General features: G+C 40.0%; 1 protein-coding gene across 1 annotated transcript in view; it reads right to left on the bottom strand.

Annotated features, from left to right (window-relative positions):
• Positions 1 to 17,775, bottom strand: part of LOC138192042 (phosphatidylethanolamine-binding protein 4) — a 50,518-nt gene that overhangs the window by 17,207 nt on the left and 15,536 nt on the right. The window contains exon 4 of the mRNA XM_069139210.1: positions 11,563 to 11,661. Coding sequence (XP_068995311.1) covers positions 11,563 to 11,661 — 99 coding nt within the window. The remainder of the gene's footprint in view (positions 1 to 11,562; positions 11,662 to 17,775) is intronic.

Below are 17,775 nucleotides of genomic sequence, written 5' to 3'. Positions count from 1 at the left end.
GCTGCTAGACAGGAAAACTTTGGTGAAATGTCCTGCAATTTGTAATAATTGTTTAACTCAGAGCCACAAGTATTTCCACTCAATGGTAGCAAAGTATTCCCAATGAATAATAACAGTTTTATGTATCCAATTTTATGTTGTTCACAGAAACCAAAGACAACATACCATGAAAAGAAAAATAATAATCACTTTGGAAAGACAAATCCGAGCATCAAACAAAAACTGTACATGTATAGTCAGTAATCCCGGCTGTTAAAAGTACGCATTTGATTTGCTTCTGTCCACAGTTACATCTGTTGATAACTCCACAGTTCATTCAGTGTCTTTAGTCATTAACAACTGAGAGCTGGTACAAAGGGATTTAAGAGGCAGCATTACTGTTTTGAATCGCTGGATGTTTAATTCTTCTATTATAATTGAGGCAGGAGCGAGACAGAGGTTATGGTAACTGCTGGAAACCTGTCCCACTTCACAGAAAGGTTAATGAACCTTACAAGTCCTATGGGAGATGGAGTATGCTGTTAATTTGACAAACGTGGGAAATAAATGCTTTTATGCTTTTATTGACGGTGACCAATAGCGGCCTTTGCTGGAATGAAAGGTTTTAGTCTTTTAGGTGCTTTGCTATGAGGCAAAACAATAATGTGGAATGCATTTGTTGGAAGAAACTAAGTACATAATTGTTGGAATAGCAATTTCAGGCCAAAAAGCATCTTCATTATTAATTCCTACTTTTGGGGAACATATACTGTGGAAAATGTACAGTAACCTAATTCATGTTATGAAACAACGGCCTTTATTCTGAATACATTTGTGTGAACGAGGGATTTAAAAAAAAAAAAGCTGTGTTTGGAAATCTAAATATTTCCACATTTCATTTTATGCACCATTGGTCTGGGTTTCATTTTAACAGGGCACCAAGGGTATAATATACTGACAGCTAGAGAGGAACATGTGTAACAGTGCCTGCGCTAACCTGAATTAGTCTGTGAGTTAGATGGAATCATTGTGAAAGGTGGCTACGATACATCTGATCAGGACAGAGGTTTTAGGCACGGGACCAACTATGCATACAGCGGGCATGATTAAGAGATTAAATGGTTAATCCCCTTCCCATTCAAAGACACTGACGGAGGCAGAGATCTGGTTTCACAGAGTTCAGATACAATATTCGCGTTCCTCATCTGCAAAACTTCTACGAACTCAGATAAAACAAATTTGCTGTAAATGAACTCCGAGTGCAGAAATTATTCTGGAACAACTCAATAATTACATGACGTTCTAAAACAACACTTTATTTACAAGCATCTGCAATACCTTCCATTTTTTCAGCAGATGATATTGTTACTTGACCTTGAAATCCCTAAACCAAAACTAGTTGATTAATGCATGTTTTCTGCTGCCTCTACGCTGAAGACAAACATAGAGTGCAGTACAAAAATATAATTTCAACATCAGTGTATTTTACTTAAATATTGTCATTCTGTGCTATTTTCTCCACTACATCGATTTTTCAGTAATTGTTAAGACTGCATCTTGTGAACTCATTTGACAAAAGCTTAAAAGTAACAGATGTTCATTTAAATGGTAAGTCACACTATAGATTTTAATAAGGCATATGACCAGTTTATAAAATATGATGCATTATTACAGAATAAACTACCTCTCAATTTACAAAATTGTTCAAATTAACCTCAACCTAACCATCTACAACATGAAACTTACCTACACATTAATCTGTGGTAATATTCCTTTAACATCATACTAATTGCAATGCAGCAAAATAAAATCAAATAAATGAAGCTTTTATTTAAGTTGAAATGCAGGGCTTTTCCTAGTAATGGAGTATTCTTACATTGTGGTATTGCTTCTTTTACTTAAGTGAAAGATTTGAATACTTCCTCCTCCACTGATTTTGAGTAACTCAAACTAGCGGATCAAAAAAGTCATTGTGTTGGTTCAGATAGTGTTGTTAGGACTAAAAGAAACATACGTTGACTGCTTGTAGGAGGACATGAAAAACAGACAAATTCAAGCACTTTTGAGCACTTCATTTTTGTTCTTCGTATAAGAAGATTACACAAACATGGGTCTTTAAGCGGATTGAACAAACACCCAATGCTGTCATTTTTCTGGAGAGGACAGTGCCCGTTTTCAGCAGGTGCAATTGTTACAATCAGCGGAGCTCTTTTTAAGCTTAATATCAATGTTTATTTCTGAGCAGCTGCCTAACTGGCACTGAAGTAAGAGCCAAACTAAGATTGTCCTAACCTTATAGACCAGTCTAACATATCTTCTTGAAACCAGCCCTGGTCTTGTTCGTTTCCATACCCCCTTCTCGACCGAGCCAACTCACCCTCTTTGCCTCGCACTCTCACTTTCTCCCAGCTATACTATGGGCACTGTTTCCTGTGCCTGTGTGCACAATGTTTGCCAGAGGAACACACAAGAATCCGAGCTCCACAATCCCTCTTAACCTCTGACCTTGGCTTATTGTTACCTGTGAGCAGCACTGTGGCAAACATGTTGTACAAGTACTGTACAGCCCTGCAAGCTGTTTGTGTTCTGCAAGTATGGAGGGCAGGGGAGGAGGGAAGGAAGAGAGGGAGCTATTTAATCCCCCCCAAAGGAACTCCCCTCTCAACCCGTATCGTGAACTCGCAGGCAAATCGCGTTGCTGGAAGGCACACCACACACACACTGCTGTCTTTTTAATTTCATCAGCTGAAAGAAATCTATACAGTGCTTTGGAATCCGACTGAGCTGCGGAGAGAAGTGAACTATACGGCACCCTGGAATGTAAACAGGTTTCTCACCAAGTGTAGCATAAAAATACCACATTGTAAGAAACCTCTTGGCTATGATAATGGTCAATAGTACAGATCAGAGGTCTTAGTAGAATTTATGGTTGTTAGTCCTACAGCCTATCAATAAGTACAAGTTGAACAAATCCAGAGAACAATTCACAGGAAATGCAGCAATCGTACTCAAATTATTCAAGTGTAACACGGATAAAGCATTGGCTTCCACTGAACATATTGTATTGATGGTGGCTTTTCGCTTGCCACTACAAAAAGCATTATCTCTTGAGAATATTAGGAACGCTGACATTAAATCCCCTTGCTGTCAGCTGCTTGGTTGGGAGCAGATATGGGCTGTAATCTGCAAAGAATGGACTCTTCTATTGTACATTGTCAGTAATTGTCACGTTCTCGTAGTATTCATAGAAACAGGCACAATATTTGTTTAATGTTGGTAAAACAGAGCCAGAATCTGTTCTATAATTTCTGTTAACACTGACAGTTATTTGTCAAACCTGCATCACTAAGCCTCAGTAACTATGATGTACTCAGTATCGTAATATTCACAGTGTAATCCAGTTGCACTGTTCCTGGTATGTGAGCGCGCATCATTTTATTATACATGACCTGAGCTGTCACTGTAGTTGCAGTTATTCGTTTAATATACAATATAGATATTTGCACTACACTGTTGTTTTCTGTTTGTATAGTTTAGTATAACTTTTGGAATCCGAACAATCATAATCAGTACATAGAGTTAGACAGGCCACTATAATATCTGCCAACTTTGCATTCATAGCTGTCACGCTTAATTATCATGCCAAAATACAAGAAAATACGTTGGCTGCAGGAGGTCTTTTGTGAAGCCTTTGTTTTTGTGTACAATTAACTGGCAAGCATGCCATATACTTAAGTAAGGGCTATTTTAGGTGAGCATAATTGTTAGTGAGGTGTTTTTATCAGCATGCCTCACTCCCCTTCACCGTGCCGTATCAGTAGACACCCCTAAGAGGAAGCGTTTTCCACAGCCCCAGCAACCCCCCACTAACCCTGACATTTGTTCATTTACCCGCCCCTCTCTCCCCCCTTCTGGTTTCCGTGCCCGTCCCCCCCTGTCCCCCCCCATCCCCCCATGTCTGTCAAAATTGACCACTTTACAGGGGAACAGGTAGGCAGACTCCGTCAATCCCCCCCACCTGTACCCTGAAACACACAAAATCGCACGGGGGGCCGACTGCCAAAGATCCTGCTTTACTGACTGAAGTGGAGGGGAGGGGGGGTATGACAAAGACGACAGCTTGTGTGGGGGAACATTGTCTGCGGCTGCGACTAGAAATCTTTTCAGGAAAAACAGGATTTTATACACAATGGTCGTGGGTGTGAAGAAAGGGGGCACATATTAAAAGAAGTGCCTTTATGTGTGCAGAGCTACTGGTTTTTTAAACTGCATTCACATGGATAAGGTCCAATCTGTTCCTTTTTTTTTCCCTGTACTAGGCTACAGTGTGACAGACTGGATCAAAGAGGGCTTTCCAGGTTGTCCTTGTTTTCTTGGAGAGTAATCGTGATATATCCAGGACTGTGTGCAGGCTAGAAATTAGTGCAGCACACTGACACACACTACACCTACTTCCTTAAATAAAATAAATGTGTAAGAGATGTAATATGAATTTGTTCTCGATGAGAAAGACACTATATTTGCAAATCAATTGCAATTTGGCTTCCGAGAAAACAATATTAGGCAACATGTAAAAACTGTAATTTACGGATGAGTATTCACTTGCTGCCTAAACAGTGTTCACGATTTCTGACAGGAAACCAGAGCAGCTTACGTTCTTCATGCAGTGAAACCACCTCAATCATCTCACCACAGCAACAACAGCAACGAGGTCAGTTGTTATAGAGATGGAAAGAGGCTTGGTAGGTTATCAGCTACAGTATTGTGCGTGTGTGTATAACTGTGTGTGTGTTTGTTGTATGTGGACGGAGGATGGTGCTGACAACTGAGCGGAGGATTCTTATGTAATTCTCCCTTTAGGTGGCAGAGAACAGTGAGAGCAGCAGCCCACACTGAAGAAGAACCTGTTAGTTAATAAGCTGCAAGTAAGATAAAATCGATAATATTACAGCCTGTTTGTACACAAAAGCAGCGGCGTCCAGATGTTGCAAATCACCATAGACAACAAGTGACAGCACGTCCAGGTACAAAGCTGGCATTTCTGTTCAGTTAGCCTTTCTCCAACTCTTTCACATACGCACAAAGATCCATAGACAGCAGCCACATACAGCCACACGTGACAGTTTACAACCTTGAAAAAGGCCACGTGTTGAAGCTGAAAAAAATCCAAGCGTACACACACTCGCATCCTAACATGGCTGAGAGGCTGTGAGGTTTAGTGAGAGAATGACTTCCAAAAGCTGAACTCCATGTAGTACCACCTCTGACATTTGTCTGACCGTAGTTGACAGGATGAGCACATGCTCTAAATGTTAAGCACCTCCAGCTGCGCTTCAATGTTAAGGACTATTGTTGACTCGTACCAAGGGAGGTTTTGAATTGTTAGGAAAAAAAAAAAAAATGACCTGCATGTCAACTTTATCAGGATCAAACTAATTCAAGATAGAATACAGAGAATAAACAAGTTTTAAATGTATACTCAGCTCATACCCTCACAGCGCAGAACATTTAAGTTCTGGCCAAACTCTCAGTTTACTTACTTACTTCTGCACGTATATAAATTATATATATATAAAAATGTATACACATATATTCCTCACAACAATCTGTTCATATTCTTTAAGACACTTAACACAAAGAACATGTGTTTATCCTGTCAGTTTAAAGTTTAAAGAAAGGATGACAACAGGTGCACCAAGTGGAGTTTAGATTGGATAAAGTTGCTTCATATGACTTGAAGCCAGGAGGCACGTCTGTGTAAAAGTTTGTGAAACCATAAACAAGCAAACTGTTAACCTAGGTTATGAGCATGTTTAGCAACTTTGGAGGGAAAAAAAAAAAAAATCACATTAAAAAGGAAAATCGTTCACTTCCTTTGCGCCCACCCCCTTGTCATAAGATATGGATGTCCCGTAAGGTTATTTGTGTTTGCTGGGAAATGAAGTGCTCAACTGGATTAAAAACATACTGCATATGTTTGGAAATCTGTTTCCCTGGGCGTATGAGTGGAGTGAGCGAGCGTGAAGCAGCAGCTTGCGTCTCCTCCAAGAGAGAGGGCAGACACTCTCATCATTAGCTGGGCTACAATGTGCTCCTCTACCTGCTCCAATCTGCACAGCCAGGCTCCACTCTGACGCCAGACAGATGTTCCCAGCACGAGGTGCAAAGTAGCGAGAGGGGAAATGAGAGTGAGCAGGAGAGGCAGAAGAATGGAAATATTCAGCAGAGTACACAATAAGAGTTTAATTATGAATAATACCAATGGTTCTTTGTTCTCACAATGAAGCTAGCTATGGTTCGCCTGGCCTTTGGGAGATTGTTTTTGGCTTCCATATGGGGGCCGCTGTCTGTCAAAAATAAACGCTTAAATCGTAACATGCCACAGCAGGGATAATTACAGGATAAAGAACAATGCAATTATGTATGTTTATTTGCAATATTGGATAAGTATTTTGTAAAACAAACTCTAATGCGAATGCAGGGGTTAAAAATGTTATCCTATCATTTGGTGCTGCTCAGATAGTAATGATCTGCAACTTCCTCTGCTGTTTTCTTGACATCAACTGTAACTTAAGATAAAGACATAAATTCTGCTCGCTCAATGTATATGCAGAAATGACAAGACAGAGAGGGTGAGCCATACTTGACTGAAGGACTGTTGCTGCACTTTTCAAATATAATTATATTATGACAAAACCTCCTGAAAAGACCCGAGCTAAACTAAATCATCCAGTACTAGGAAACAAGTATTATCTTTGCAGTCACAATGTGCCGTTCCAAAATGATGAAAAAGTACAATAAGAGCCACATTTGTTATCACATAATAGACACAAACAACAGTTTCCAACCTAAAAGCCATGTGTCTTGGGGGTTTTGGTCTGTTAATATGAGTAATTTATAACAAACAAAGACAAAATAACAAAAGAGCTATCGTTTTAAGAGCTACACACTGAATTAAAAGCTGCAAGGCGTTTAATAGTTTGCAGTTAACGGACATCTTGAGGTGTGGAGCAGATGATCTCTGCAGGCCACAGAATTCACAAACACAAAGCCAGCTGGTCTGATACAGTCACAATACTTCACTGTTTGTATTTGCCTGAGCAGCAGCAGAACACAGGCTCGGTCCCCCTTTGGGAGCTGATACAACAGAGATGGATGTTAAAGCATGCATATCCCTCATGCACCATAATGATGAGTGTGCTGAACTGTCCAAGTGGCCTTCAATTAGTCAGGGAGAGGAAGTTAACAAGCATATGATGACTTCCGATCCACAGACCTTACTGAAGTGATCCTGGACGTGAAGAATTAGTCTGACTGAGTAAGATACAGTGTGACAACAGCCTGATCGGGTTATGATGGATCAGAAATCTCCTGTTTAAAATCTCCGCTCAGAAAAGACCTGAAGCTATGTGAAAAAATAACAAAGCTAGCCTCAAAGCTTTTGCCTCCGGCGGATATAAACAGACAGTAAAAATTGCATGTTATTGTAGAAAACATTAGAGCTTACAAAATCCAATAATTATCTTTATATTACTTTTTCTCATTAATATAGAAAAAGTTACAAATTTCAAACAGCTAGCACCTTTCACGGTGACAGCCCCTCAGGAGAGACACCTCATACTTTATCCATGTTTACATCCATAAAAACCTAAGGCTATACTTCTCTGTTTAAATGGGATTTTACGGCAATGAACACCTCGGATTTTCTCATAGTAGGAAAGAGCATTAACTGCGGCAGTGCTTTGCAAGTTTATATTGCATCATGTTGACTCACCAAGTACCAAAACTATAATGAGAGTATTAACAAGTAAAAGTAACATCCGGAGCTATATTTATTTAAGCGGACTCTATTTAGGTACTAATGATTTGCTTGTTAGAGTAATTATTGCTGCAACACCATACCGGAACATCTGTATTGATTTAGACTTTGGGAGAGCAGAGAGAGGGAGGGAGAGGCTCACAATCTGGAATTCGATATCGAGAGCGATACAACAATCTGTTGATGGTTATTTTGGTAATTGATGTAAAAACACAGCGTGTGTTGCAGAAGAGTCTAAATGACTGTTTCTGAAGCTCAAAGGGTCAATGGAAACGGGTGGTTGCAATGAAAATGCACATACAGCTTCTAATAATGAGTTCTGAAAGAAAGTGGACAGCTGGTGAGAGAAGACAAGACACCCAGCCACACAGTTTACACTTAATTGCTGGAATAAATTGTTCTTGGCAGTCAAAAGTAATGATGTGATAAGTGATGTACACAGTTAAATAAAAGATTTGACTCCTGACATGAACACAAAATTATGATTGTCTTAGACCGGTATTTGTATGGTTATTCTGCATGTTTAAAAATGTACAGTATGTTGATACTTGCATGACCTCGAGCACAAATATATAGCTAGTCATGTTATTTACTGTGTTCAGCAAACAAGAGCCCAGCCCAGATGGACTTATTAGAAAACACCAAAATAAGACAATGAAGCCAAAACTCATTGACTATATATTTAGTCCAAATGCAGTCAAAATGTGGTAAATATCAGTTTGTCTTGTTAACATTCGTTTTAACATCTAGTGTATATCTCACAGAACTGCTAAAAACCAAACCAAACAGATGAAGCAAGAGAACAAGATCCAGTTAGAGCTCACTGGTGAGGTAGTGACAGCTGCAACAGCTAAAGCTAAGCTGTAGCTTTAGCTATTGTATGTTATTTGTCCCGTAGCTGTGTCTCATATCAATTTAAATAAATCACAATTTGGAACTTTAGTTTGTTATGGCACAGGAATTATACAGAAGCTATAGGTCCTGTTATAAAGAATCAAAACCACTAAACTAGTCCCGCTAAAGTAACTGCCCATCTTAGCTTTGCACTGCCAGAATTTTCACCTTTTGGTGTTGTTGAGCTACTTCCAAATCACATATTTAAATGTATTAAATTGTAAATTAATTTATTATATTCATTTTAAGGTAATTAATAACAAATGATCTGAAGGACCTACTTTATATCCTCAAGTTTTTCCTAAGCAGAGAGCCATATTTTAAGTCTTATCCTTATTTGTGGATTTGTAATGATAATCAGGCTAAAAGACATAAAATGAAGGTATAAGGTCCTCCCCATTACTTACTCAGATTGTCCACTCAGCCCAAGCCCTTTAAGGAAATACCATAACTTCTTACTTTTATCATGAAAATGCAAACAAAACGTTCTGTGTTCTGTTGATCTCTTTTTCTTTTCAGAAAAACCTTCCTGTTTTCACAGCCAATTCTAACTTCTAGACTTTGCTTCTCATGAGACTCTACACGATAGTTGTGGAAGAAAGTTCCAAGTATGTGAGGCGGTACATTATGCAGCAACAAATATTACATTCTCAAATACTTCTGTCGAGAGGGTTTTGGCATGGCTGCGACATACTGAGGGGATCCTCAGCACCTGTTTTGATAAGTGAAGAGCTAGCTACATAATACAGCTCAAAGAGGGGAGTGATGCGTCTATAACAAACAGGGTACTCCAGTGTGTCCTTGTTGTGTTACCGTTGCTCCACTAATGAGATTTTGGCTGGAGAATCAGTGTAAATCTGCGGTACCTTGCTGCTCAGTCCAGCCTGACATCACTTCACTCTCGGCTGAATCAAGGATATCTTTCTCTTCATAACTGTGGATACTGATAAAAAAAAATATACACTAATTATGGAAACATTTGTAAACTAGGTCAAGACTACATGACCTTGGACTAATGAATATATATGAAAAAAATATGTCTGCTGCAGCTCACACTGTTTGGCGAGTGAGGATCAAAACCCTGATACATTTGACATTTGAAAGCTTGACCCCTGACCTCAGCTGAAGAAACTTTCTTTTACAAAACCATCTACAATCGCACACATTGCCATAAAGAGCCATTTAAATGGTAAACATGTTGTCATACAAAATCTTTGCCGCGTAAACAAATGGAAAAAAATTACAGAGTAAATTCATCATTTGTCAGTCATACTTACTCACTATTTTTTTTTGTCTTTTTTGTTGAATTACCAATATGCATTCATAAATTGACCTGAATTTCTATCAAAACCACTGCACCGAAATAAAATCCAATACATTCACATCGACATCTGAAAAAGCAAAACTGAGGTTGTGTGATGTCACCTACACACCCTGGTCAATTAAACACCTCCCACTACAGTGGCATCACTCAAAAGGCTCATTAACCCTTCTGACCAACCACCAGTCACAATCAGAAAAACATCCCGTCACATTGGCCAATCGCTACATGGGCAACGCAGGTCAACACCCACACAAGTGACAGGAAATTGAATTGCTGGAGAATGTGGTCTGTCTGAGCACTTGAAAGACATTTGTTTATTCACAGCTGGTCATGCAGCCAGACAGACTTTATGGGCTTAAAAATAAGAAGCAAAGGTGATGCCTAATGCAATTTTGTGAAGTGGAAATTACTACTTTTTGTATATTAGTGATACATGTGAGTGATATGAGGTAAATATCCACAGATTATTAACAACAAGCAGGAATGTGGCTGCATAAATTATCTCTTAAGCACACCACCAGGGAGCTGAATCACAAAATGCTGAATTTATACCTTTTGTAGGTTTACTAAACTATATATCCCAAATACATCACATTAGGATCTTTGAATCAATGTGGCGTTTACTTAGTGTAAAACCACTCCTTATAAAATGAAACGGGAGCAGTGATACATCGCTGAAGCGTCTTTGTGTGCTTGTTTTTCAGACCACTAGTCTTAATCTACTGGTCTGATCTCTCGGTTCCCGGGGGATTATAAAATGTCTGTAAACCTCAAAATATTTGAGGCAATCAACAACTCAACATGCATTTGGCGTTAGAATGCAAGAATGTGAAAACACACAAACGAATGGATAAAAAGGAGTGAAATATGAAGAGAAATAAGGGGATCGGAGCCGTGCCCATTTCGGGGGTGTAAAATATGGAGAAGTGTGGATCATTGGGGGAGCTGCTCTGCCTGGGGGAACAGATGAAGGGAGGACACTCTGCCAAGATCTCTCCACTGAAGGGGGAGCTGAGGGACTGGAGCTCTATGGGAGAACGAGTGTGCGCCTCGCATGCTGCTCTCCTCAATCTCAGTCTCACACGCCTGCATTGACACGTCCCAGGCTCTCTGCAGCAGAGGGAAATTGCTGCTGACAGGGCCTTGCAAACTTTCACAGCCATTTAGAAAGACTTACTCCCACACTTTTGTCACAGGCATTTATTGCACAAGATACATGATATGAAAAATTTAAATTTTTCAAACTTGGCATCCTTTTTTTTTTTTTTTTTTTTTTTTTTTTTACCCAAGTTAGGCTTAAAAACCATTCATAATTTTTCAGCCTTGCGATCGGCCCCAGTGCAGATGTAAACACAAGACATGCCAAGTGAGACCCCGAGATTATGAAAATGCACAATTTTCAAGAAAAAAAACAAGCAAACACTACTTCATAAATTTGTACCGTATGAGTTTCTAATCCAATAACAAATACCGGCCGTGTCACCATCACCCAAACCCATGTGTTTTTTTTGAAGTGAGAGCAGAGGTTATTGCAGACTGACTGTACCTGTATGTCCACGACCAACCAGTGCCTCCAGTAAGCAGATGTTTGTTCGCTGCGGCTTGGAGCATCAGGATCAACCATCACCAGGACATACATCTTATTCTGCAAACACAGGAAGATTCATACATTATTATATTTAACACAGACAAAGTATTTGCCACAGCACCACACACGCTGTGATTGCCCCAGAGGCAGCTCCAGTAGCAGCAGTACCTGATCCCTTTCTAAATGCAGACATGTGCTGTTCGTGCATCACATTGCCCAAGGCTTGACAGCCATCTCTGCATTTAACAAAACGTAGTTTAAATACTTGAAAACACATGCTTTACTTCACTTTCTTAGCCTTAAGTTATTCAACGTAATGCTGTGTGCATTTTGTTCTCTTCATAAAATTTGTGGTATGTTATTTTATGTGATTGCTTGTGTTGTCAACTGAGTGCAGAAGCTCACAAAGCAAGAAGGTTGGGTTCCTCTTTTGTTAGCCTGACACATGACCGTAGCGCCATCTTAATTCACCTGTCAAGGCTAAATGTTTTAAGTAAAAAGGGAATAGCTCTAATAATATATACTGTAGCTGTGCTGATCACAAACTTAATCTTACAGCAAGCAAGCTCTGTGCCTTCTCTGTTATTACTTCAATTTAATATCATTACTGTGACATCAACAAAATGACAACATTTTGGATCTGATACCAAATCATCTCGTTAACATATTCACAGTAACTTTCTGCCACTTATCAAGTATCTTTATACCCCTCAATCTGTCAATGGATAAAGTGAGAGAAAAAGCATCTTAACTAACACTTGATCACAGTTATTGGACGTTGACTTGGCGGCTTAATTGCCGGAAAATCTTCATTCTGTCTGTCCCTAAAAGTTCGAGAATTATGAGAGCAGATTGAATTATTGCGAGAGCACATTTGTCATCCCTGGTCCGATGCCCAAAATCTGCCAGACCATATGATGGGCTTTTTTTTATTTTGTTCACTTCCTCTGCAAACAGAGACATTAAACGAGGCCGTTTTCAATCCACAATGTCCTCTTACAGTATATGTACTTTCAATTGAGGCAGGACCATAATGATATCAGCTTTAATACATATAAAACAGATGCAGCGTTTCTTACATTCTCACACCGACTGCCAAATAACACTGTCAGTGGTGCAGTAAAACATTCTGAAAGACACAAATGCTTCTGTGTAAACATAAACCTTAAATTTTTGTTTGTTGTGTCCTATCAAGACATTCTCATAGGCCTCTAAAAATTATCCTAAGCCGATGTACTTGAATGAGATAAAGAAATAGTCATGTATTTCTCTGCAGATGTTCATTTTCAGAAGGATTCTCTGCCTACCTGACAAGCAGTAATAAGCGTAAACAACTAAGCCTAATAATAGGATAATACTGTAGTCTCAGCGATAGTGCCTGCAGGTAACATCCAGACACACCAGCAACAATAGAGCCTCCTCCACAGCCTGTCAAAAGTGACTCTATATCAGTGACCCCCCCCGGGCAGCTTACCAACCATGACCTGTTGCCTTCTCAAGAGTTGTAATCCTCATTTGTACATATTTGCTACCAGGCAATGAAACTGTGATAATGTAGTTACACTAATATTTAAGTCAGACCCCAGTGCATTCAGAAATAACATGGTTTCAAATAAGAGCACACACACATACACACACACACACACACACACACACACACACACACACACACACACACACACACACACACACACAGACAGGAAGAGACTACAAGGCAATTTAAGCATTAAATTACAAACGACCTCCAGTCACAATTACCATTGAAAGAAATTGCACTTCACTGGATATTTCACGAAAGTTACGATGGATGGAGACACACTGTATGGGACAGGTTTAGGCTTTTAAAGCCAAATTTAGAACAACAACATTAAGAACATTTCACATTCATTTCTGACTGTAACAACAAAAACATGGCCTATTTATGGCGGGTTCTGAATTCGAATAATTTCTGCACATATTTAGTGCTTGAATTTCTACCTGTAAGAATCTGGCTCATCCAGCTGGCATGGGCAGCAAATAATACAAGAAGCTCCCACCATGCTTGCACTTCACACATTGTGGCATGTACCCTTCTCTCTTACGAGGACATTTTTTTTTTCTCCATCTGTCAAAATTCACATTAATTACGCACAGATATGTGCGAAAGACTCCAGGGAAAAACAGATGCATATTCTGCCATCTGAAATAATCTATCAGGGCTCGAACAAACTAAATGTATATCAAAACATGTCTTAACAGGGCTAATTCTCATAGCTGTATGCTGGAAGGCACACAATTTCCCAAAATATGTTGGAGCACCTTATAAGTATTAATCAGTAATACTAATGAGGAAACTTAACATTTGATTCCTGAGGATGATTTAAAATGTACTTTTAGACAGCAACTAATTAAATCTATCACTGATGACAATTTATCTTCTATATTTGGGGGGGACACACACAGCTATCACCAAAAAGGACCTCAAATATTTTTAATCTCTTTCATATACTTAATTTAGACTGTTGTTAGAGGTGAGCAACCCACTCTGTTGTGCTATGTAATAGGTACAGCATTTAAAAAAAAAATAATAAAAAAAATGCCTTAATAATCTGAGAGCCCGGAGCAGAAGTGAAATCTGGGTAGGTGTCGGCCACAGACCGCAGAGCTCCATCGGGCCATTATACAGGAGGGGATGTGAGGGCCCTGGGTGCAGGGTGGAGGCGGGGGAAGATTGAGCTTGCATTCTCTTGGGATTAACCTCCCACTGCCTGCTGTGATCACAGCAAAACGGCCCGCTGGGACCACACCCCCGATGCCAGGCAGCTGGAATAAACCCTGCAGTCGACTGGGCATCTCCGTCATGGCTACTGGTCAGTGGTAGAAAGGAATGGAGAGGCGCTCTCTTCAGGGACACCTAAAGAATATATAAACTTTATACCTCTTCATGATTATGTATATGAAATAGAACTGCAGGTGCAGTGTTTAGAAATAAATTTTCCGATTGTTGTATTTTCAAGAAATGACATAAACTCCCACTCCATGCCAGTAGCAATGGATACAGTACTTGCAATACGGAAGACAGCAAAGAACAAAGGCAGAGGAAAACCAGGGTCTCTGAGGATGTAAGCTACTGTATTACCTTTGAGTGAACTCTGCTGGGGATGAGAATCAGAGAGATGGCTAATCGCTGCTCACGTAGAGCTGTCTGGTCTATCGAGCCCAGCTCTGCTAACTGATGACACCACGAAGGGCGAGAGTGAGTTAGGGAGAGGGAGGGAGGAATGAGAGGCCCCTCTGTGAGTTTACAAGTTCATGCTTTATCCCTGACCCAATACCAAACTGTGTCATCCGTGCAGCTGCCTATTAATATACCCATTACTTTATCCTCCCTGTTCTTCATCTCGTTCAGCCTCTGTGCACAGAACCCACAACGTTTCATTAAATGGTCAACTGTGCTCACTGCTCGACCCGCAGCTCAGCAATGCATCGATCCCAAATCCCTGTTTAAGTAGCAAAAACACTTGAACTCGTTTGGTAATTAACAGGTATCTATGTTGTGATTAAGAGACGGTGATGGCTTAACAACCATCGACTGCAGCTTAGAGCGAGGTTGAAAGATCGATCTATGAATACAGAAAAATAGGAACGGTAAAATATGTATGAAGATGGAAACATGTCAGATGAGGGAGAACATTTTTCTCAGCTATCTCAGCAAAAAGGATTTAAAAAAATAAACAAAACAGACATTCTGGTGTCCAATTACTTCAGAGTGCAAAGTTGCGTGGACTTTTAGTCTTGGGACGAAGTGACAAGGTCTCAATATGGAGGCAGGATAGCAGTGAGCGGGGCAGAAGAGCGAGCGAAGGTTAACAGTGGTAACACTGGCAGGGTCAGATGATGAGGTTGATCCTGGTGGAGGGGAGGTCATGGGTCAGCTAGGCAGCAGTAATTGAATCCTGACCAGAGAGTGGGGGGCCGCAGGCCCAAAGATGAGCTGGAGATAGAGGGGGGAGGGGGGGAGGGGAGGGAGACAGTGGCGCACACCTAGAGGTCACTGACCTTACAGGTGAGGAGGTCCTCATTGTCATTAATAAGAGCCCATCCCCCCACTGCTCATCCCCAGATGCTTGGAAACCTCATTGTTTCTCACTGCAAGCGCCATTATAAAACCTCCTTCATAGGCAGTCATTAAGAGCAGGAATGGATGAGGAACAAAAAATAAACAGTATCTTAGCATTGCAGTGATTAAAAGGCCTTGTTATGACTACACAGGCTGAATGACAGCTTTTACAGTCCAGTTAAGAGAAAGAGGTTATCATGTTGCATTAGGGGACGCGTAGTATCCAATAATCTTTTTATATGTTTGTGCCAGAACTGTATTTGAGACACAACTTGATGAGGACTGTGGACTTGGACTCGTCTGCTCTAATACTTGACTTAAAAATGTGGTGACTTGACTTGGCCCTAGCCTTACAAACCCGAATGTACTGTGAGTTTGTCTTTTTATAGAAGAACATAACAGGGTATGTGCTGCGCTTTCATAACCTAATGCACACTTTCAGTTGCTGATGCTGGCACCAGAAGAGAAAACCCTAATAGAAATTAGCCTTTCATTATGAAAGCTATTAGTCTATACAGACAAATTAGTACTTCAATAGTTTCCGCACTCAATATCCAGCAAATTACAAATTTTTGCTTTTAGTTTTTATGCTTCGAGCTGTTGGAACGGTCTGCATGAGGAGCTGAGAAGTGTTGATATCTTTAATTTCAAACTTGAAACCTACCACTTTACCTTGGCCTTTGATTAGAATGTTTTATGGCCGTAGATTATAGTGTTCAAACATTTACTTTATCGTTTTTGTTTTTTTTTAAATGCCAAATTTTGTTTGTCATTTTTCTATTTAATTTGTTTTTTTATTTGTTGTTTTTTTTAAACAAATATCTCTCACACGTTGCTCGACTTTATGAGAAGCCCAATACATAGCCATGTTGTTGTTGTTTTTTTGTTTTTTTTTAAAGATGCTATAATAAATAGATGAAGAAATACACACAAACATATGCACATGGGGTCAATGAGCTTAAGATAGTGTTTTGTAATTGAAACCACTTAATGTCTGAGATAGAAGACAATCTCAGTGCTTTGCCACTTTGGTGCAACTCGAGAGCTACTGAGGCTACAGACACTATTAAACAAAATGACGAGTAATTTCACAAGAGCCTGTGACAAATACCTGTGACCGGTTTACCATTCATATTGGTTATTGACACAGCTGAATGACATACAAAGAGAACATCAATAGTTGTCAGTCTGTTCTTAAGTGCCTCACACAGTGCGAGATGCTCACTACCTCCAAACCTGCCTATTTTTAACTCAGCCTCCTCCCACACAGGAATGGAGTGTGAAGTGGCTTATAAATCCACACTTTGAGGAGCCACATGGTCAAAGGAAAGTCACGTGTGGATACAAATGCATATTAGAGGCCTAAAGACAACACAGCTACTAGATCCCCGCCAGGTAGCCAAACAGAGGAGTGAGTGAGCAACGAGGAGGCAGCAGTTCAAGAGGAATATGAAACACAAGTTTACATAATTGCATAATCACGTTTTCCGTTTGAACATACAAATATGCTATATTTTAATCAAATTAACACATGACAGAAGGCAAGATGAGACAATGCAATATCATTCGTAGCCTATAGAGTCTGCACATCAAATATGACTGCTGTGAACCTTCCTGAACAATACATCTTATTTTAGCCTCCGAACCACAAATGAACAGCTCTGCGCTAAACTCTGCAAATGTTTATATGCAGTCTGTCCTGAACTTTGTTTTGAAAGCCTTGTACTTTTGGTGTGCACTTTGTAACTGCTATGAAGCCATAGCTAACAGTAAGATGGTTCACAGTCTGATTGAAGCTGGAGGGGGGTGAAGGAATTAGTAGCAGCCTAGGGAGCCATTTCTGCATTTCTCTCAACATTGAAGACTTCTTTCACCGCACCATGCTTGCGAACACAGCCATGCTCATGTTAAGCTTATTAGTCACCCTGGATGCGATCTTGCTAGCTGAGGCTTTCAACACTTTCTAGTGGTGGCTTTACACACATACACCTACTCACTGCCATGAAAGCATTTCTGCTCAGACACAGTAACTACCACTAACAGGTACTCTGAAGTAGCATGCGGCCAGGTGC

Source organism: Embiotoca jacksoni, unplaced genomic scaffold, assembly GCF_022577435.1.
Source record: "Embiotoca jacksoni isolate LCO1_2020_lvr unplaced genomic scaffold, fEmbJac1.0.p SCAF_8, whole genome shotgun sequence".
Lineage (NCBI taxonomy): Eukaryota > Metazoa > Chordata > Actinopteri > Embiotocidae > Embiotoca > Embiotoca jacksoni.
Note: the sequence above shows the minus strand (reverse complement) of the source record. Positions and strands in the feature narration are given on the sequence as shown.